The sequence below is a fragment of the Nerophis lumbriciformis genome, linkage group LG04 (assembly GCF_033978685.3).
Source record: "Nerophis lumbriciformis linkage group LG04, RoL_Nlum_v2.1, whole genome shotgun sequence".
In the NCBI taxonomy this organism is placed as follows: domain Eukaryota; kingdom Metazoa; phylum Chordata; class Actinopteri; order Syngnathiformes; family Syngnathidae; genus Nerophis; species Nerophis lumbriciformis.
Window position 1 is genome coordinate 57,549,246 of NC_084551.2, and position 22,255 is coordinate 57,571,500.

General features: G+C 39.8%; 1 protein-coding gene across 1 annotated transcript; it reads right to left on the reverse strand.

Annotated features, from left to right (window-relative positions):
* Positions 1-2,356: 2,356 nt before the first annotated feature.
* On the reverse strand, positions 2,357-14,914 carry LOC133604908 (complexin-3-like). The gene is made up of 4 exons (XM_061958220.2): positions 14,715-14,914; positions 8,967-9,203; positions 4,530-4,617; positions 2,357-2,648 (listed from the first exon to the last, which is right to left on the reverse strand). The coding sequence occupies exons 2-4, from the start codon at positions 9,191-9,193 to the stop codon at positions 2,445-2,447; spliced, it is 519 nt and encodes a 172-aa protein (XP_061814204.2). The 5' UTR covers positions 9,194-9,203; positions 14,715-14,914; the 3' UTR covers positions 2,357-2,444.
* Between the last annotated feature and the right edge of the window lie 7,341 nt (positions 14,915-22,255).

Consider the following 22,255-nt stretch of genomic DNA (forward strand, 5'->3'; position numbering starts at 1 on the left):
TTTTTGATGACATTTGACACGCATCAGTAGTATGGAAGATATCACATGAAGTATCGATGACATCACATGAAGTATGGAAGATATCACATGAAGTATGGAAGATATCACATGAAGTATCGATGACATCACATGAAGTATGGAAGATATCACATGAAGTATCAATGACATCACATGAAGTATGGAAGATATCACATGAAGTATGGAAGATATCACATGAAGTATGGATGACATCACATGAAGTATGGAAGATATCACATGAAGTATCGATGACATCACATGAAGTATGGAAGATATCACATGAAGCATGGAAGATATCACATGAAGTATCAAAGATATCACATGAAGTATGGAAGATATCACATGAAGTATGGAAGATATCACATGAAGTATGGATGATATCACATGAAGTATAGATGACATCACATGAAGCATCAAAGATATCACATGAAGTATGGAAGATATCACACAAAGTATCAAAGATATCACATGAAGTATCAAAGATATCACATGAAGTATCGATGATATCACATGAAGTATGGAAGATATCACATGAAGAATGGATGACATCACATGAAGTATCGATGACATCACATGAAGTATCAAAGATATCACATGAAGTATGGATGACATCACATGAAGTATGGAAGATATCACATGAAGTATGGAAGATATCACATGAAGTATGGATGACATCACATGAAGTATGGAAGATATCACATGAAGTATGGAAGATATCACATGAAGTATGGATGACATCACATGAAGTATCAAAGATATCACATGAAGTATGGAAGATATCACATGAAGTATGGATGACATCACATGAAGTATGGAAGATATCACATGAAGTATGGATGACATCACATGAAGTATGGAATATATCACATGAAGTATGGAAGATATCACATGAAGTATGGATGACATCACATGAAGTATCAAAGATATCACATGAAGTATGGAAGATATCACATGAAGTATGGATGACATCACATGAAGTATGGAAGATATCACATGAAGTATGGAAGATATCACATGAAGTATGGATGACATCACATGAAGTATGGAAGATATCACATGAAGTATGGATGATATCACATGAAGTATGGATGATATCACATGAAGTATGGATGGCGTTAAAAAGTGTGTATTTAGGATCATGTGGCCTTTAAAAGAAAATAGTTTTAGACATCCTGCACATTTCTTGACTGTGTTTTGAATACATTTGTTAAAAAAAGTCTCCAGAACACTGGAAAGTCTCCTAAAAAGAGACTTGACCATGAAATATCATTCATAAATGTTTGATCATTTACATTTTGATGTCACTTCTTGTCCTTCATATGCTTGACCTTTATTTTATAAAAAAAACAAAAAACCCAAAAACAATTTAGTTAAATTCCAGGTTGCTTGCATCCCTCAGTTGCTTAAACATATTATTATTTTACTTTTATTAATATTATTATTATTATTATTATTATTATCAATATTAAAGTTATCACTATTGTTATTATTAGTAATATTATGGTTATTATTATTGTTATTATTACTATTATTATTACTATTATTATTATTGTTTTCATTGCTATTATTATTATCATTATTATGTTACTATTGTTACTATTATTTTTATTATTATTAAATTATTATTATTACTACTACTTTTGTTATTATTACTGTTATAATTGTTGCTATTACTGAACAAAGTGGAATATTCCACACAGGAAGTTGCATCATTAACATCATCTGCAGGCATACATATATATACATAAAACATACACACATATATATATATATATATATATATATATATATATATATATATATATATACATAAAACATACACATATATACACACATATATATATATATATATATATATATATATATATATATATATATATATCCATGCAACAAGAAGGAGATTTTGTAATGTGTTAAAAAATAGTTTTATTACAATTCTTTGAGCAAATAATACAGATAAAATGTAAGTATGTGTGTAAAAGAAAGGTCAGTCCAGGAGTCACAAGAAGTTGAGTGTTGAGTTGACACTGTTACTTGTGACTTGTGACTTGTTGACTCTGTTACTTGTGACTTGTTGACTCTGTTACTTGTGACTTGTTGACTCTGTTACTTGTGACTTGTGACTTCTTGACTCTGTTACTTGTGACTTGTTGACACTGTTACTTGTGACTTGTTGACTCTGTTACTTGTTACTTGTTGACACTGTTACTTGTGACTTGTTGACTCTGTTACTTGTTACTTGTTGACACTGTTACTTGTGACTTGTTGACTCTGTTACTTGTGACTTGTTGACTCTGTGACTTGTTGACTCTGTTACTTGTGACTTGTGTACTCACATTTCAAGTAGAAAATAAGACTGATTGAAAAAAAGAATGCATAGATTTACAATCCAAAACTATTAGGACTATTAGGACAAACAATGTGGGTCACATGACTTGACAAGCCCGCCCCCTCGCAGGTGTGGGCGGGGCTGACTTGCTGCCTTTGGCCAAGCTGAGGCCTTGGAAGGCGTTGAGCAGGCTGAAGTCCTCGTCCTTGGTCTTGTTGGCGGGACAGACCAGCTCGGACAGCTGGCGGGGGAGCGAGACTCTGCCGCCAACACGCCTCAGGTGGTCCGAGTCCTTGGCGTCCTTATATGGGCGCGAGGGGGAGGGGCACACAACTGGACTCATTTAGTATTGCTTTGCATGCACCAAAACATCTGAATATGATGTCAACATCTCCAATGATGTCAGCATCTAAAATGTTGTCATTATCTAAAATGATGTCATTATTTAAAATGATGTCAGCATCTAAAATGATGTCAATATCTAAAATGTTGTCAGCATCTAAAATGTCAATATCTACAAACCCCGTTTCCATATGAGTTGTGGAATTGTGTTAGATGTAAATATAAACGGAATACAATGATTTGCAAATCCTTTTCAAGCCATATTCAGTTGAATATGCTACAAAGACAACATATTTGATGTTCAAACTCATAAACTTTAATTTTTTTGCCAATAATAATTAACTTAGAATTTCATGGCTGCAACACGTGCCAAAGTAGTTGGAAAAGGGCATGTTCACCACTGTGTTACATCACCTTTTCTTTTAACAACACTCAATAAACGATTGGGAACTGAGGAAACTAATTGTTGAAGCTTTGAAAGTGGAATTCTTTCCCATTCTTGTTTTATGTAGAGCTTCAGTCGTTCAACAGTCCGGGGTCTCCGCTGTCGTATTTTACGCTTCATAATGCGCCACACATTTTCAATGGGAGACAGGTCTGGACTGCAGGCGGGCCAGTCTAGTACCCGCACTCTTTTACTATGAAGCCACGCTGTTGTAACACGTGCTGATTGTGGCTTGGCATTGTCTTGCTGAAATAAGCAGGGGCGTCCATGAAAAAGACGGCGCTTAGATGGCAGCATATATTGTTCCAAAACCTGTATGTACCTTTCAGCATTAATGGTGCCTTCACAGATGTGTAAGTTACCCATGTCTTGGGCACAAATGCACCCCCATACCATCACACATGCTGCTTTTTCAACTTTGCATCGATAACAGTCTGGATGGTTCGCTTCCCCTTTGGTCCGGATGACACGATGTCGAATATTTCCAAAAACAATTTGAAATGTGGACTCGTCAGACCACAGAACACTTTTCCACTTTGCATGAGTCCATCTTAGATGATCTCGGGCCCAGCGAAGCCGGTAGCGTTTCTGGGTGTTGTTGATAAATGGCTTTTGCTTTGCATAGTAGAGCTTTAACTTGCACTTACAGATGTAGCGACCAACTGTATTTAGTGACAGTGGTTTTCTGAAGTGTTCCTGAGCGCATGTGGTGATATCCTTTAGAGATTTATGTCTGTTTTTGATACAGTGCCGTCTGAGGGATGGAAGGTCATGGTCATTCAATGTTGGTTTCCGGCCATGCCGCTTACGTGCAGTGATTTCTCCAGATTCTCTGAACCTTTTGATGATATTATGGACCGTAGATGTTGAAATCCCTACATTTCTTGCAATTGCACTTTGAGAAACGTTGTTCTTAAACTGTTTGACTATTTTCTCACGCAGTTGTGGACAAAGAGGTGTACCTCGCCCCATCCTTTCTTGTGAAAGACTGAGCATTTTTTGGGAAGCTGTTTTTATACCCAATCATGGTACCCACCTGTTCCCAATTAGCCTGTTCACCTGTGGGATGTTCCAAATAAGTGTTTGATGAGCATTCCTCAACTTTATCAGTATTTATTGCCACCTTTCCCAACTTCTTTGTCACGTGTTGCTGGCATCAAATTCTAAAGTTAATGATTATTTGCAAAACAAATAAAGTTTATCAGTTTGAACATCAAATATGTTGTCTTTGTAGCATATTCAGCTGAATATGGCTTGAAAAGGATTTGCAAATCATTGTATTCCGTTTATATTTACATCTAACACAATTTCCCAACTCATATGGAAACGGGGTTTGTAAAATAATGTCATTATCTAAAGTGATGTCAATATTAAAATGATGTCCTTCACACTGACCTCAGAAAGATGATATTTCCTCCTGAAATGAGCTCTCATTGCTGCTCTCTCACTGTTCTTCTTAGCATTCTTGTCTTCACCAAGCTTCCTGTTTGCCAAACAAACACATTTCAACACTCGAACAACATGAACAGCAAACAGAACACTCCATGTCGTCTATCCACAGTGTGGACATGTGGTGTGCAGTGTGTTGTGTTACTGCCACCTAGTGGTGTGGAGTGTGTTGTGTTACTGCCACCTAGTGGTGTGGAGTGTGTTGTGTTACTGCCACCTAGTGGTGTGGAGTGTGTTGTGTTACTGCCACCTAGTGGTGTGGAGTGTGTTGTGTTACTGCCACCTAGTGGTGTGCAGTGTGTTGTGTTACTGACACCTAGTGGTGTGGAGTGTGTTGTGTTACTGCCACCTAGTGGTGTGGAGTGTGTTGTGTTACTGACACCTAGTGGTGTGCAGTATGTTGTGTTACTGCCACCTAGTGGTGTGGAGTGTGTTGTGTTACTGCCACCTAGTGGTGTGGAGTGTGTTGTGTTACTGCCACCTAGTGGTGTGGAGTGTGTTGTGTTACTGCCACCTAGTGGTGTGGAGTGTGTTGTGTTACTGCCACCTAGTGGTGTGCAGTGTGTTGTGTTACTGACACCTAGTGGTGTGGAGTGTGTTGTGTTACTGCCACCTAGTGGTGTGGAGTGTGTTGTGTTACTGACACCTAGTGGTGTGCAGTATGTTGTGTTACTGCCACCTAGTGGTGTGGAGTGTGTTGTGTTCCTGCCACCTAGTGGTGTGGAGTGTGTTGTGTTACTGCCACCTAGTGGTGTGCAGTTTGTTGTGTTACTGACACCTAGTGGTGTGCAGTATGTTGTGTTACTGCCACCTAGTGGTGTGGAGTGTGTTGTGTTACTGCCACCTAGTGGTGTGGAGTGTGTTGTGTTACTGCCACCTAGTGGTGTGCAGTTTGTTGTGTTACTGACACCTAGTGGTGTGGAGTGTGTTGTGTTACTGCCACCTAGTGGTGTGGAGTGTGTTGTGTTACTGCCACCTAGTGGTGTGGAGTGTGTTGTGTTACTGCCACCTAGTGGTGTGGAGTGTGTTGTGTTACTGCCACCTAGTGGTGTGGAGTGTGTTGTGTTACTGCCACCTAGTGGTGTGCAGTTTGTTGTGTTACTGCCACCTAGTGGTGTGGAGTGTGTTGTGTTACTGACACCTAGTGGTGTGGAGTGTTTTGTGTTACTGACACCTAGTGGTGTGGAGTGTGTTGTGTTACTGCCACCTAGTGGTGTGGAGTGTGTTGTGTTACTGCCACCTAGTGGTGTGCAGTGTGTTGTGTTACTGACACCTAGTGGTGTGGAGTGTGTTGTGTTACTGACACCTAGTGGTGTGGAGTGTGTTGTGTTACTGCCACCTAGTGGTGTGGAGTGTGTTGTGCTACTGCCACCTAGTGGTGTGCAGTTTGTTGTGTTACTGCCACCTAGTGGTGTGCAGTATGTTGTGTTACTGCCACCTAGTGGTGTGGAGTGTGTTGTGTTACTGCCACCTAGTGGTGTGGAGTGTGTTGTGTTACTGACACCTAGTGGTGTGGAGTGTGTTGTGTTCCTGCCACCTAGTGGTGTGGAGTGTGTTGTGTTACTGCCACCTAGTGGTGTGCAGTTTGTTGTGTTACTGACACCTAGTGGTGTGCAGTATGTTGTGTTACTGCCACCTAGTGGTGTGGAGTGTGTTGTGTTACTGCCACCTAGTGGTGTGGAGTGTGTTGTGTTACTGCCACCTAGTGGTGTGCAGTTTGTTGTGTTACTGACACCTAGTGGTGTGGAGTGTGTTGTGTTACTGCCACCTAGTGGTGTGGAGTGTGTTGTGTTACTGCCACCTAGTGGTGTGGAGTGTGTTGTGTTACTGCCACCTAGTGGTGTGGAGTGTGTTGTGTTACTGCCACCTAGTGGTGTGGAGTGTGTTGTGTTACTGCCACCTAGTGGTGTGCAGTTTGTTGTGTTACTGCCACCTAGTGGTGTGGAGTGTGTTGTGTTACTGACACCTAGTGGTGTGGAGTGTTTTGTGTTACTGACACCTAGTGGTGTGGAGTGTGTTGTGTTACTGCCACCTAGTGGTGTGGAGTGTGTTGTGTTACTGCCACCTAGTGGTGTGCAGTGTGTTGTGTTACTGACACCTAGTGGTGTGGAGTGTGTTGTGTTACTGACACCTAGTGGTGTGGAGTGTGTTGTGTTACTGCCACCTAGTGGTGTGGAGTGTGTTGTGCTACTGCCACCTAGTGGTGTGCAGTTTGTTGTGTTACTGCCACCTAGTGGTGTGCAGTATGTTGTGTTACTGCCACATAGTGGTGTGCAGTATGTTGTGTTACTGCCACCTAGTGGTGTGGAGTGTGTTGTGTTACTGCCACCTAGTGGTGTGGAGTGTGTTGTGTTACTGCCACCTAGTGGTGTGGAGTTTGTTGTGTTACTGACACCTAGTGGTGTGCAGTATGTTGTGTTACTGCCACCTAGTGGTGTGGAGTGTGTTGTGTTACTGCCACCTAGTGGTGTGGAGTGTGTTGTGTTACTGCCACCTAGTGGTGTGGAGTGTGTTGTGTTACTGCCACCTAGTGGTGTGCAGTGTGTTGTGTTACTGCCACCTAGTGGTGTGCAGTATGTTGTGTTACTGCCACCTAGTGGTGTGCAGTATGTTGTGTTCCTGCCACCTAGTGGTGTGGAGTGTGTTGTGTTACTGCCACCTAGTGGTGTGGAGTGTGTTGTGTTACTGCCACCTAGTGGTGTGGAGTGTGTTGTGTTACTGCTACCTAGTGGTGTGGAGTGTGTTGTGTTACTGCCACCTAGTGGTGTGGAGTGTGTTGTGTTACTGCCTCCTAGTGGTGTGCAGTTTGTTGTGTTCCTGCCACCTAGTGGTGTGGAGTGTGTTGTGTTACTGCCACCTCGTGGTGTGCAGTATGTTGTGTTACTGCCACCTAGTGGTGTGGAGTGTGTTGTGTTACTGCCACCTAGTGGTGTGCAGTATGTTGTGTTACTGCCACCTAGTGGTGTGGAGTGTGTTGTGTTACTGCCACCTAGTGGTGTGCAGTATGTTGTGTTACTGCCACCTAGTGGTGTGGAGTGTGTTGTGTTACTGCCACCTAGTGGTGTGGAGTGTGTTGTGTTACTGCCACCTAGTGGTGTGCAGTATGTTGTGTTACTGCCACCTAGTGGTGTGGAGTGTGTTGTGTTACTGCCACCTAGTGGTGTGCAGTATGTTGTGTTACTGCCACCTAGTGGTGTGCAGTGTGTTGTGTGTTGTGTGTTGTGTTACTGCCAACTAGTGGTGTGGAGTGTGTTGTGTGTTGTGTTACTGCCAACTAGTGGTGTGGAGTGTGTTGTGTGTTGTGTTACTGCCAACTAGTGGTGTGGAGTGTGTTGTGTGTTGTGTTACTGCCAACTAGTGGTGTGGAGTGTGTTGTGTTACTGCCACCTAGTGGTGTGGAGTGTGTTGTGTTACTGCCACCTAGTGGTGTGGAGTGTGTTGTGTTACTGCCACCTAGTGGTGTGCAGTGTGTTGTGTTACTGCCACCTAGTGGTGTGCAGTATGTTGTGTTACTGCCACCTAGTGGTGTGCAGTATGTTGTGTTCCTGCCACATAGTGGTGTGCAGTATGTTGTGTTACTGCCACCTAGTGGTGTGGAGTGTGTTGTGTTACTGCCACCTAGTGGTGTGGAGTGTGTTGTGTTACTGCCACCTAGTGGTGTGGAGTGTGTTGTGTTACTGCTACCTAGTGGTGTGGAGTGTGTTGTGTTACTGCCACCTAGTGGTGTGGAGTGTGTTGTGTTACTGCCTCCTAGTGGTGTGCAGTTTGTTGTGTTCCTGCCACCTAGTGGTGTGGAGTGTGTTGTGTTACTGCCACCTCGTGGTGTGCAGTATGTTGTGTTACTGCCACCTAGTGGTGTGGAGTGTGTTGTGTTACTGCCACGTAGTGGTGTGGAGTGTGTTGTGTTACTGCCACCTAGTGGTGTGCAGTATGTTGTGTTACTGCCACCTAGTGGTGTGGAGTGTGTTGTGTTACTGCCACCTAGTGGTGTGCAGTATGTTGTGTTACTGCCACCTAGTGGTGTGGAGTGTGTTGTGTTACTGCCACCTAGTGGTGTGGAGTGTGTTGTGTTACTGCCACCTAGTGGTGTGCAGTATGTTGTGTTACTGCCACCTAGTGGTGTGGAGTGTGTTGTGTTACTGCCACCTAGTGGTGTGCAGTATGTTGTGTTACTGCCACCTAGTGGTGTGCAGTGTGTTGTGTGTTGTGTGTTGTGTTACTGCCAACTAGTGGTGTGGAGTGTGTTGTGTGTTGTGTTACTGCCAACTAGTGGTGTGGAGTGTGTTGTGTGTTGTGTTACTGCCAACTAGTGGTGTGGAGTGTGTTGTGTGTTGTGTTACTGCCAACTAGTGGTGTGGAGTGTGTTGTGTTCCATTTACTCGCCTCTGCTTGTCCAGATCCGCCTGGTAGGAGCGACTGGGATGTCTGGTGTCAGTTTTTCCAAAGGGAGGCTTTTTGGCTGACTTGCTTCGTCCTCCTCCTCTTCCTCCCCCACGTCTTCTTCTCTTGTTGCCGCCGCACAACTTCCTGTCCCTCAGACCTCCCAGGTAGCCGGTCAGCTTCCTGACGGGCGTCCACAGGGACTTCTTCACTCTGCCCAGGGACTCCATGACCACGGCCCTAGGACACAAGCCAGCACTCATGTGAACCCTCACCCTCACCCTCACCCTCACCCTTTATAGCCCAGGTGGTGACAACGCTGACTGCTTGGTTGGTTGCAAACTGACTAGCAACATTTTAAAGGGTATGCAGAGGTCAGTCAAGCCGCTGGGTCCTGACCACTCTTCCAATACAACTTCCGTCGTTAGCATTAGCTACTATACTAACACGTTCACCAGTGTCGGTGGTTGGTGTTGTTTCACGTTCACAAATTACTCAGTAAATTTACCAAAACCGTGGAGTTATTGAGTCTGTTTAGCTGATTGGAGAGCTTCTGTTTTGTTTGATCAACCGTTTTACTGCCCTGTTACAGACACCCTTTGGAAACAATGAAGTTAAAGTTAAAGTTAAAGTAGCAATGATTGTCACACACACACTAGGTGTGTTGAAATGTGTTCTCTGCATTAGACCCATCCCCTTGTTCACCCCCTGGGAGGTGAGGGGAGCAGTGAGCTGCAGCAGTGGCCGCGCCTGGGAATCATTTTTGGTGATTTAACCCCCAATTCCAAGCCTTGATGCTGAGTGCCAAGCAGGGAGGTAATGGCTCCCATTTTTATAGTCTTTGGTATGACTCGGCCGGGGTTTGAACCCACAACCTACCCATCTCAGGGCAAACACTCTAAGGTATGTAAATAAACATTTCCAGAATATTTCTGTGTAAATAACTCATTTCACAACATATTTATCTGCAGCTTATTGTCTGGTGTGGCTAATGTATGGAAACTTTTTTCCCTCAAATTTAGCAGGTGTGGCTTTATCGTCCGGAAAATACGTCACAGGTGACTTTTTGCAGACATATTCATAGAATAAGCCATCACCAAAGATTCCTTTGACAGTTTTCTTATACATTTTCAAAATAGTTTTGACATTTTTCAAAGAAAACAAAGAGAATATCAGACAAGAAATGTTGTTGTTGTTGATTGCTACGCCTGGGCAAAGCAAATTACCCAGAATGCTCAGCGCTGCACAGGGTCTGAGTTGAGAGATTTTTATGTTCACACAAATAAAGCAACTTTAGTCTTATTAGACACTTCAATATTTATGACTGTTGGTAAAATAAAAAAATGATAATTACCCAAAATATGGGTTGGGAAAAGTTGCACAATTTGTATGAATTTGCTTAAATGTGCGTGAATTTCTGCTACATTGCGCAAATTTGCGTGAATTTGTCCTGAATTTGCGCTAACTTGCGTGAATTTGCAAGAATTTCTGTGACCAAATTTGCTTGAATGTGCTTGACTTTGTGCTACATTGCAAGAATTGGCATGAATTTGCAGAAATGTGCATGAATTTGCAGAAATTTGCATGAATTTGCAGAAATTTGCATGAACTTTCTAAAATTATTTGTGAAGTTGTGCTAACATGCGTGAATTTGCTCGAATTTGCTTGAATTTGGGAACATTTGTGTGAATTTGTGTGAATTTGTGTGAATTTGTGTGAATTTGCTTGAATTTGGAATATTTGTGTGAATTTGTGTGAATTTGTGTGAATTTGCTTGAATTTGGGAACATTTGTGTGAATTTGTGTGAATTTGTGTGAATTTGTGTGAATTTGCTCGAATTTGCTTGAATTTGGGAACATTTGTGTGAATTTGTGTGAATTTTTGTGAATTTGCGCTAACTTGCGTAAATTTGCAAGAATTTCTGTGACCAAATTTGCTTGAATTTGCTTGACTTTGTGCTACATTGCAAGAATTGGCATGAATTTGCAGAAATTTGCATGAATTTGCAGAAATTTGCATGAATTTGCAGAAATTTGCATGAACTTTCTAAAATTATTTGTGAAGTTGTGCTAACATGCGTGAATTTGCTCGAATTTGCTTGAATTTGAAAACATTTGTGTGAATTTGTGTGAATTTGTGGGAATTTGCTTGAATTTGGGAACATTTGTGTGAATTTGTGTGAATTTGTGTGAATTTGTGTGAATTTGCTTGAATTTGGGAACATTTGTGTGAATTTGTGTGAATTTGCTCGAATTTGCTTGAATTTGGGAACATTTGTGTGAATTTGTGTGAATTTTTGTGAATTTGCGCTAACTTGCGTAAATTTGCAAGAATTTCTGTGACCAAATTTGCTTGAATGTGCTTGACTTTGTGCTACATTGCAAGAATTGGCATGAATTTGCAGAAATTTGCATGAATTTGCAGAAATTTGCATGAATTTGCAGAAATTTGCATGAATTTGCAGAAATTTGCATGAATTTTCTAAAATCATTTGTGAAGTTGTGCTAACATGCGTGAATTTGCTCGAATTTGCTTGAATTTGGGAACATTTGTGTGAATTTGTGTGAATTTGTGTGAATTTGCTCGAATTTGCTTGAATTTGGGAACATTTGTGTGAATTTGTGTGAATTTGTGTGAATTTGTGTGAATTTGCTTGAATTTGGGAACATTTGTGTGAATTTGTGTGAATTTGCTCGAATTTGCCTGAATTTGGGAACATTTGTGTGAATTTTTGTGAATTTTTGTGAATTTGCGCTAACTTGCGTAAATTTGCAAGAATTTCTGTGACCAAATTTGCTTGAATGTGCTTGACTTTGTGCTACATTGCAAGAATTGGCATGAATTTGCAGAAATTTGCATGAATTTGCAGAAATTTGCATGAATTTGCAGAAATTTGCATGAACTTTCTAAAATTATTTGTGAAGTTGTGCTAACATGCGTGAATTTGCTCGAATTTGCTTGAATTTGGGAACATTTGTGTGAATTTGTGTGAATTTGTGTGAATTTGGGAACATTTGTGTGAATTTGTGTGAATTTGCTTGAATTTGGAAACATTTGTGTGAATTTGTGTGAATTTGTGTGAATTTGCTCGAATTTGCTTGAGTTTGGGAACATTTGTGTGAATTTTTGTGAATTTGCGCTAACTTGCGTAAATTTGCAAGAATTTCTGTGACCAAATTTGCTTGAATGTGCTTGACTTTGTGCTACATTGCAAGAATTGGCATGAATTTGCAGAAAATTGCATGAATTTGCAGAAATTTGCATGAATTTGCAGAAATGTGCATGAATTTGCAGAAATTTGCATGAATTTGCAGAAATTTGCATGAATTTGCAGAAATGTGCATGAACTTTCTAAAATTATTTGTGAAGTTGTGCTAACATGCGTGAATTTGCTCGAATTTGCTTGAATTTGGGAACATTTGTGTGAATTTGTGTGAATTTGCTTGAATTTGGGAACATTTGTGTGAATTTGTGTGAATTTGCTTGAATTTGGAAACATTTGTGTGAATTTGTGTGAATTTGTGTGAATTTGCTCGAATTTGCTTGAGTTTGGGAACATTTGTGTGAATTTTTGTGAATTTGCGCTAACTTGCGTAAATTTGCAAGAATTTCTGTGACCAAATTTGCTTGAATGTGCTTGACTTTGTGCTACATTGCAAGAATTGGCATGAATTTGCAGAAATTTGCATGAATTTGCAGAAATTTGCATGAATTTGCAGAAATTTGCATGAATTTGCAGAAATTTGCATGAATTTGCAGAAATGTGCATGAACTTTCTAAAATTATTTGTGAAGTTGTGCTAACATGCGTGAATTTGCTCGAATTTGCTTGAATTTGGGAACATTTGTGTGAATTTGTGTGAATTTGCTTGAATTTGGGAACATTTGTGTGAATTTGTGTGAATTTGTGTGAATTTGCTTGAGTTTGGGAACATTTGTGTGAATTTTTGTGAATTTGCGCTAACTTGCGTAAATTTGCAAGAATTTCTGTGACCAAATTTGCTTGAATGTGCTTGACTTTGTGCTACATTGCAAGAATTGGCATGAATTTGCAGAAATTTGCATGAATTTGCAGAAATTTGCATGAATTTGCAGAAATTTGCATGAACTTTCTAAAATTATTTGTGAAGTTGTGCTAACATGCGTGAATTTGCTCGAATTTGCTTGAATTTGGGAACATTTGTGTGAATTTGTGTGAATTTGTGTGAATTTGCTTGAATTTGGGAACATTTGTGTGAATTTGTGTGAATTTGTGTGAATTTGTGTGAATTTGCTTGAATTTGGGAACATTTGTGTGAATTTGTGTGAATTTGCTTGAATTTGCTTGAATTTGGGAACATTTGTGTGAATTTGTGTGAATTTGCTCGAATTTGCTTGAATTTGGGAACATTTGTGTGAATTTGTGTGAATTTGTGTGAATTTGTGTGAATTTGTGTGAATTTGCTTGAATTTGCGTGAATGTGTGCTACATTGCATGATTTTGCATGAATTTGAGTGAATTTGTGCTAACTTGCATGAATTTGCATGAATTTGCGTGAATCAGCAAAAATGTGTGTGAATTTGCACTAACTTGCACAAATTTGCAAATATTTGTGTGCATTTGCGCTAACTTGCGTGAATCTGCAAACATTTGCAAACATTTGCATGAATTTTCTTGAATTTGCATGAATTTGGGAAAATTTGTGTTAATTTGTGTTAATTTGCGCTAATTTGCGTGAATTTGCTTGAATTTGCTTGAATTTAGGAACATTTGTGTTAATTTGCACTAACTTGCATGAATTTGTTTGAATTTGCCTGAATTTGCTTGAATTTGCATGAGTTTGTGAACATTTGTGTGAATTTGTGCTAACTTGCATAATTTCACGTGACCAAATTTGCATGAATATGTGAAAAGTTGTTTGAATTTGCGTGAAGCCGCAGCCATCAAAAAAACGGAGACTATTTGATCGTCACAATCTGATGTCGATGTCTGATATTGATATGGGATATTGATTCCGATATCGGCAACAAAAAGCAAGTATCAAATGGCATTAGCTTGTTTGCTTGGACACTAGCCGCCATGCAGCGTGTTTACTTCTACCAAAGTCCTTTCCAAAAGGTAAACATGCTAGGCTATAGGCTACTGGGTGCCAGCAGCTACACAACAGCTCAGCCCAGCAGCTAGACCGAGGTAATAATCATTGAACAATAAAAGGTGAGGTGTCAAATAAAGTGGATCATGGCAAAGATTATCCATTTATACTGTGTTTGTTTGTCTTTTGGTCAAAGGTTACTCTCCAAATGACTTTCTTTTGTGATTGATGCTGTATTGCTGCTTTTCCCAAGGTTTGACCAAACTTTGCTAACATCACAATAAATAGATGGTCTTTCGCTCCGCCTCCCTCCAAAAAATGGCCCCAAACCCTTTGTGCTTCTTGGATTATTGTGACCACTAGCTGTCAGCAAAGAAAACAATTACCACTCCGCTTCAACTTGAAGACAGCATTAGTCCATTTCACACGGTTACCAATAAAAAGGTTAGTGTTTTTGTCTTTTGGTCAAAGGTTCATCTCCAAACGGCTTTCTTTTGTGATTGATGCTGTATTGCTGCCTTTTCCCAAGGTTCGACCAAACCATTTCTGTGGTTGCTAATTCCACAACCTGCGACTAAACCATCCAAGTATGTATGAGTCCTGCTCTCACGTTGACTAGAAAGTATGTGTTGTTGTCAGAGTGCACACTGCTGCTTGCACAAGAGTAGACGTGACTCACCAGTTTATGGCAGGTGGCAGAGGCGTGTATGGTGGTGGTCTCCTTGACTCATGCTGGGTCAGCGCAGCGCCATGAAGACGGATCCAGGCATCGATTTTCACGTCCTACCTGCACAGGTGCTCACCGCCACACAAGTCCCCAACTCCGCCTCAACCTGTCAGTCACTCTTCGCCAGGCAATCTGGACGCGTGGCTCCGCCTCCTGCTGGACGTCTGACCACAACACCTGCGGATTAAAGCTTAACCAGCCAGATCTCCTTAGACGTGGCAGCGAACCAACCCATGTGGTCATGTGACTGACACACATACACACACACACACACATATATATATATATATATATATATATATATATATATATATATATATATATATATATATAATTTTATTTTTTTGGCCATCTTTTTTAAAAAATGTTTGTGTTTGTGAATATTTAATTTGTGCATTTGTGGTTAATGTTGTCCTTAACGAGTAGACATTCCATACATTTATTCATCTAATTATTGCATTTAGATTTTCTTTTTAAATGCTTATTTTATTTGTCAATTTGTGGCTAATTGGTGTGTTATTTTTCTCCTTTTTTTGTGTATTTGTAGCCATTTTTTATTCATTTGTGGCTTTTTAAAATGTTTTCTAAGAGTTGCAGTTATTCTCTAATGGCTGTTGTATTTATTCATTTGTCCTGACACATGAAACGTGACCAAGTGTGGGTAAGCACTATCCAGAGTGTTGATCTTCTTAAAATGAGTTTTGTGGCCATTCCAACCTTGACCAGGTGTTACTTAGAGTGGCACTTTCCATCATGTCAGCAAAAAGCTTAGCTTCGCCTCTTCCTCTCATGAGAGATTCACCCAAGAATGAGGCCAAATGAATCCTTTCCCTGCTGGAATGACACGAATGATATCATAGTCGCTTATGTCCATCCCTGGCCTCTTGCCCGAGGACACAACAGCAATGTATGTGTGTGTGTGTGTGTGTGTGTGTGTGTGTGTGTGTGTGTGTGTGTGTGTGTGTGTGTGTGTGTGTGTGTGTGTGTGTGTGTGTGTGTGTGTGTGTGTGTGTGTGTGTGTGTGTGTGTGGTCACATGACGTCTTTATGTGCTGCTAATTCACCTTAAGGAGATAACATCACTCAGACTTTAGTGTGTGTGTGTGTGTGTGTGTGTGTGTGTGTGTGTGTGTGTGTGTGTGTGTGTGTGTGTGTGTGTGTGTGTGTGTGTGTGTGTGTGTGTGTGTGTGTGTGTGTGTGTGTGCGTGCGTGCTTGCTTGCTAAAAAAAGCCACTTAAAGGATAAATGCCCAACACACACACACACACACACACACACACACACACACACACACACACACACACACACACACACACACACACACACACACACACGCTGACAGGACACAAATGACAAGGACCATAGAGTGTGTTGAAGGTCACAATGACTGATGTAGTGTGTGCGATATCACATCCTGTATGATTGTATGGATGACGAGACTGATACTGATAACTGTTCCAATGCATGAAAAGAACAAGGATGTGATAATATGAGCTTGTACGTCAAATGTGTGTGATATCATGTGCAATACAAGCAGTCCTGCAGCGTGTTTACTCATGTGTGTGATATCAAGTGCGATACAAGCAGCCCTGCAGCGTGTTTACTCATGTGTGTGATATCATGTGTGATACAAGCAGTCCTGCAGCGTGTTTACTCATGTGTGTGATATCATGTGCGATACAAGCAGTCCTGCAGCGTGTTTACTCATGTGTGTGATATCAAGTGCAATACAAGCAGTCCTGCAGAGTGTTCACTTGTGTGTGATATCATGTGCGATGCAAGAAGTCCTGCGGTGTGTTTGCTTGTGTGTGATATCATGTGCGATACGAGCAGGTCTGCAGCGTGTTTACTTGTGTGTGATATCATGTGCGATACAAGCAGTCCTGCAGCGTGTTTACTCATGTGTGTAATATCATGTGTGATACAAGCAGTCCTGCAGTGTGTTTACTCATGTGTGTGATATCATGTGCGATACAAGCAGTCCTGCAGCGTGTTTACTCATGTGTGTGATATCAAGTGCAATACAAGTAGTACTGCAGAGTGTTCACTTTTGTGTGATATCATGTGCGATACAAGAAGTCATGCGGTGTGTTTGCTTGTGTGTGATATAATGTGCGATACAAGCGGTTCCGCAGCGTGTTTGCTTGTGTGTGATATCATGTGCGATACAAGCGGTCCTGCGGAGTGTTTGCTTGTGTGTGATATCATGTGTGATACAAGCGTGCCTGCAGCGTGTTTACTTGTGTGTGATATCATGTGTGATACACGCGTGCCTGCAGCGTGTGTACTTGTGTGTGACATCATGTGAGATACAAGCAGTCCTGCAGCGTGTTTACATGTGTGTGATATCATGTGCGATACAAGCAGTCCTGCAGCGTGTTTGCTTGTGTGTGATATGTGCGATACAAGCAGTCCTGCAGCAGTTCACTCATGTGTGTGATATCATGTGCGATACAAGCGGTCCTGCAGAGTGTTTGCTTGTGTGTAGTATCATGTGCGATACAAGCAGTTCTGCAGCGTGTTTGCTTGTGTGTGATATCATGTGCGATACAAGCAGTCCTGCAGAGTGTTTACTTGTGTGTGATATCATGTGCAATACAAGCAGTCCTGCAGATTGTTTACTTGTGTGTGATATCATGTGTGATACAAGCGTCCCGCAGCGTGTTTGCTTGTGTGTGATATCATGTGCAATACAAGCAGTCCTGCAGAGTGTTTTCTTGTGTGTGATACCATGTGTGATACAAGCGTTCCTGCAGCGTGTTTACTTGTGTTTGTTATCATGTGAGATACAAGCAGTCCTCCAGCGTGTTTACATGTGTGGGATATCATGTGCGATACAAGTAGTCCTGCAGCATGTTTACTTGTGTGATATATCATGTGTGATACAAGCGGTCCTGAAGCGTGTTTGCTTGTGTGTGATATCATGTGCGATACAAGCAGTCCTGCAGTGTGTTTGCTAGTGTGTGATATCATGTGTGATACAAGCGATCCTGCAGAGTGTTTGCTTGTGTGTGATATCATGTGCGATACAAGCAAAGTGTACAAAGCTGACAGATAGTTAACATCTAAATGTCCTCCAAGAAACAACAATTCTTCTATTTTACTAAAGTCATTTAGAAAAGGTAAACATGCTAGGCTATTGGCTAGTAGTAACGAGCAGCTACACAACAGCTAAGCACACAATAGCACAGCAGCTAGACATAAGAAATAACTATGAATAATAAAAGGTGACAATTATAACAAGTATCAAAGTTACATATTACTTACACATACAAAGTCTCCAAGGCACATGAAAACGTATCCAGTAACAAACGTGTCCGCAATACTCAGCTTAGCTTCATGAATTATTGTGACTTCTAGGTTAGTGTTTTTAATAGCTAGTTTTGTGTTTTCTAATAATAACAATAATAATAATAATGATAATAATAATAATAATAATAATAATAATAATAATAATAATAATAGAGTTGTGTACAAACAAGTTTTATTATGAAAAATTAAATATGTAATACGTACATTTATTCATATCCATAATGATATCATAATGTATCGTATTCTATTCATATTAATGTGTTTCTTGGAAGCGAGATGACAAGCGGATTAAAAAGTACAAACACACACACACACACACACACACACACGCCAAGGTTGGAGGTGACAACACACACTGGCAGCCTTGTGAGTGTGATATCAGCACGTCATCATAATGTCACAGTCAATGTAAGCAGTGTGTGTGTGTGTGTGTGTGTGTGTGTGTGTGTGTGTGTGTGTGTGTGTGTGTGTGTGTGTGTGTGTGTGTGTAAAGCAGCAAAGTAGTATTTACAATCAACAAAAATATTATTTAGAGTCCTGTTTTGCACAAGTAAACACGCTGCAGGACTGCTTGTATCGCACATGATATCACACACAAGTAAACACACTGCAGGACTGCTTGTATCGCACATGATATCACACACATGTAAACACTCTGCAGGACTGCTTGTATCGCACATGATATCACACACATGTAAACACACTGCAGGACTGCTTGTTTCGCACATGATATCACACACAAGTAAACACACTGCAGGACTGCTTGTATCGCACATGATATCACACACATGTAAACACACTGCAGGACTGCTTGTATCGCACATGATATCACACACATGTAAACACACTGCAGGACTGCTTGTTTCGCACATGATATCACACACAAGTAAACACTCTGCAGATCTGCTTGTATCACATTTTAAAAATGTTTTAAAAGAGTCAACTTTTTAAAATGTCAATAAACACATTTCAAAGAAATGAAAAAGTATTCTCAGCCCCCTCCTGCTCCATCACAGATAATAAAATAATGTTGTTGTGTCTCACAACAACAGCTCTTGTCCTGCATTTTAAAAGGTTGTGGGTTGAAATCCCAGTTGGAGCTGTGGTAATAAACATTTATGTTTCAACGATGCTAAAATTGTTGCATTGTACTAAAGAAACAAATACAATTATTGAACAATTTATTTCCCATGAATGTGTTTTAGTAGAGTTCAAATATTCATTAAACATATCAAGATAAATATCAATCATTCATACGAGGCCTTCAAACTAAATGTAATTCATCTTTTCCTTTCACCTCCCTCCTAAATAGTCATCAACTGCTAGCAAGAGGCAGCTAACAAGAATACTCTAAGTTGTGTGTACATAGCATCAGTGCACATGGCATGCAGTATAATGCATGCTAACATTTACAGTATTTGAGGCATGACCAATACTTCTTACCTGGGCACGCTGACATCATCAAAACAAACAACAACAACACAGACAACACTGTCTGTGTTTGCTAGCACTAACGGCAGCGTTAGCATGTAGCATGTAGCAACGTTGTTCCACATTTTAAACCACAACTTCAAAACAGTGGCTGACAAAGTCCACTCTCACTGGGATGGCAACTCATGGGATGGTTGTATCTTTCAGCACTGGCTCAGAATCATCCCCACTCCTAAAATAATGGATATATTTGCATACTGTATATCCATACACAATGTATATATATACATACATATATAAGCACTTATACAGTATGCATACATACACATACATAAACAGTATATACACATACATACATACACACATTTATGTAAATATTTATACGTATATATAGACATATACATGTATATATACATATGCATATATTCAAATATATACATATATACTCATGTATACATATCTATATATACATACATATATATATATATACATATACAGTATATATATATATATATATATATATATATATATATATATATATATATATATATATATATATATATATATACAGTATATATATATACATATATACTGTATATATATATATATATATATATATATATATATATATACTGTATATATAAATATATATATATATACTGTATATATATATAAATAAAGAGGCTGCAACTAACAACTAATTTGATCATCGATTAATCTGTCGATTAATACTTTGATTAATCGATTAATAATCGGATAAAAGAGACAAACTACATTTCTATCCTTTCCAGAATTTTATTGAAAAAAAACAGCATACTGGCACCATACTTATTTAGATTATTGTTTCTCAGCTGTTTGTACATGTTGCAGTTTATAAATAAAGGTTTATAAAAACAATTAAAACAAGAAATAAATAAGAAAAAGTAGCCTCTGCGCATGCGTATAGCATAGATCCAACGAATCGATGACTAAATTAATCGGCAACTATTTTTATGATCGATTTTAATCGATTAGTTGTTGCAGCCCTAATATATATATATATATATATATATATATATATATATATATATATATATATATATATATATATATATATATATATATATATACACACAGGTAAAAGCCAGTAAATTAGAATATTTTGAAAAACTTGATTTATTTCAGTAATTGCATTCAAAAGGTGTAACTTGTACATTATATTTATTCATTGCACACAGACTGATGCATTCAAATGTTTATTTCATTTAATTTTGATGATTTGAAGTGGCAACAAATGAAAACCCAAAATTCCGTGTGTCACAAAATTAGAATATTACTTAAGGCTAATACAAAAAAGGGATTTTTAGAAATGTTGGCCAACTGAAAAGTATGAAAATGAAAAATATGAGCATGTACAATACTCAATACTTGGTTGGAGCTCCTTTTGCCTCAATTACTGCGTTAATGCGGCGTGGCATGGAGTCGATGAGTTTCTGGCACTGCTCAGGTGTTATGAGAGCCCAGGTTGCTCTGATAGTGGTCTTCAACTCTTCTGCGTTTTTGGGTCTGGCATTCTGCATCTTCCTTTTCACAATACCCCACAGATTTTCTATGGGGCTAAGGTCAGGGGAGTTGGCGGGCCAATTTAGAACAGAAATACCATGGTCCGTAAACCAGGCACGGGTAGATTTTGCGCTTTGTGCAGGCGCCAAGTCCTGTTGAAACTTGACATCTCCATCTCCATAGAGCAGGTCAGCAGCAGGAAGCATGAAGTGCTCTAAAACTTGCTGGTAGACGGCTGCGTTGACCCTGGATCTCAGGAAACAGAGTGGACCGACACCAGCAGATGACATGGCACCCCAAACCATCACTGATGGTGGAAACTTTACACTAGACTTCAGGCAACGTGGATCCTGTGCCTCTCCTGTCTTCCTCCAGACTCTGGGACCTCGATTTCCAAAGGAAATGCAAAATTTGCATGGTTGGGTGATGGTTTGGGGTGCCATGTCATCTGCTGGTGTCGGTCCACTCTGTTTCCTGAGATCCAGGGTCAACGCAGCCGTCTACCAGCAAGTTTTAGAGCACTTCATGCTTCCTGCTGCTGACCTGCTCTATGGAGATGGAGATTTCAAGTTCCAACAGGACTTGGCGCCTGCACACAGCGCAAAATCTACCCGTGCCTGGTTTACGGACCATGGTATTTCTGTTCTAAATTGGCCCGCCAACTCCCCTGACCTTAGCCCCATAGAAAATCTGTGGGGTATTGTGAAAAGGAAGATGCAGAATGCCAGACCCAAAAACGCAGAAGAGTTGAAGGCCACTATCAGAGCAACCTGGGCTCTCATAACACCTGAGCAGTGCCAGAAACTCATCGACTCCATGCCACGCCGCATTAACGCAGTAATTGAGGCAAAAGGAGCTCCAACCAAGTATTGAGTATTGTACATGCTCATATTTTTAATTTTCATACTTTTCAGTTGGCCAACATTTCTAAAAATCCCTTTTTTGTATTAGCCTTAAGTAATATTCTAATTTTGTGACACACGGAATTTTGGATTTTCATTTGTTGCCACTTCAAATCATCAAAATTAAATGGAATAAACATTTGAATGCATCAGTCTGTGTGCAATGAATAAATATAATGTACAAGTTACACCTTTTGAATGCAATTACTGAAATAAATCAAGTTTTTCAAAATATTCTAATTTACTGGCTTTTACCTGTATATATATATATATACAAATAAAAATATCTATATACATATACATACAT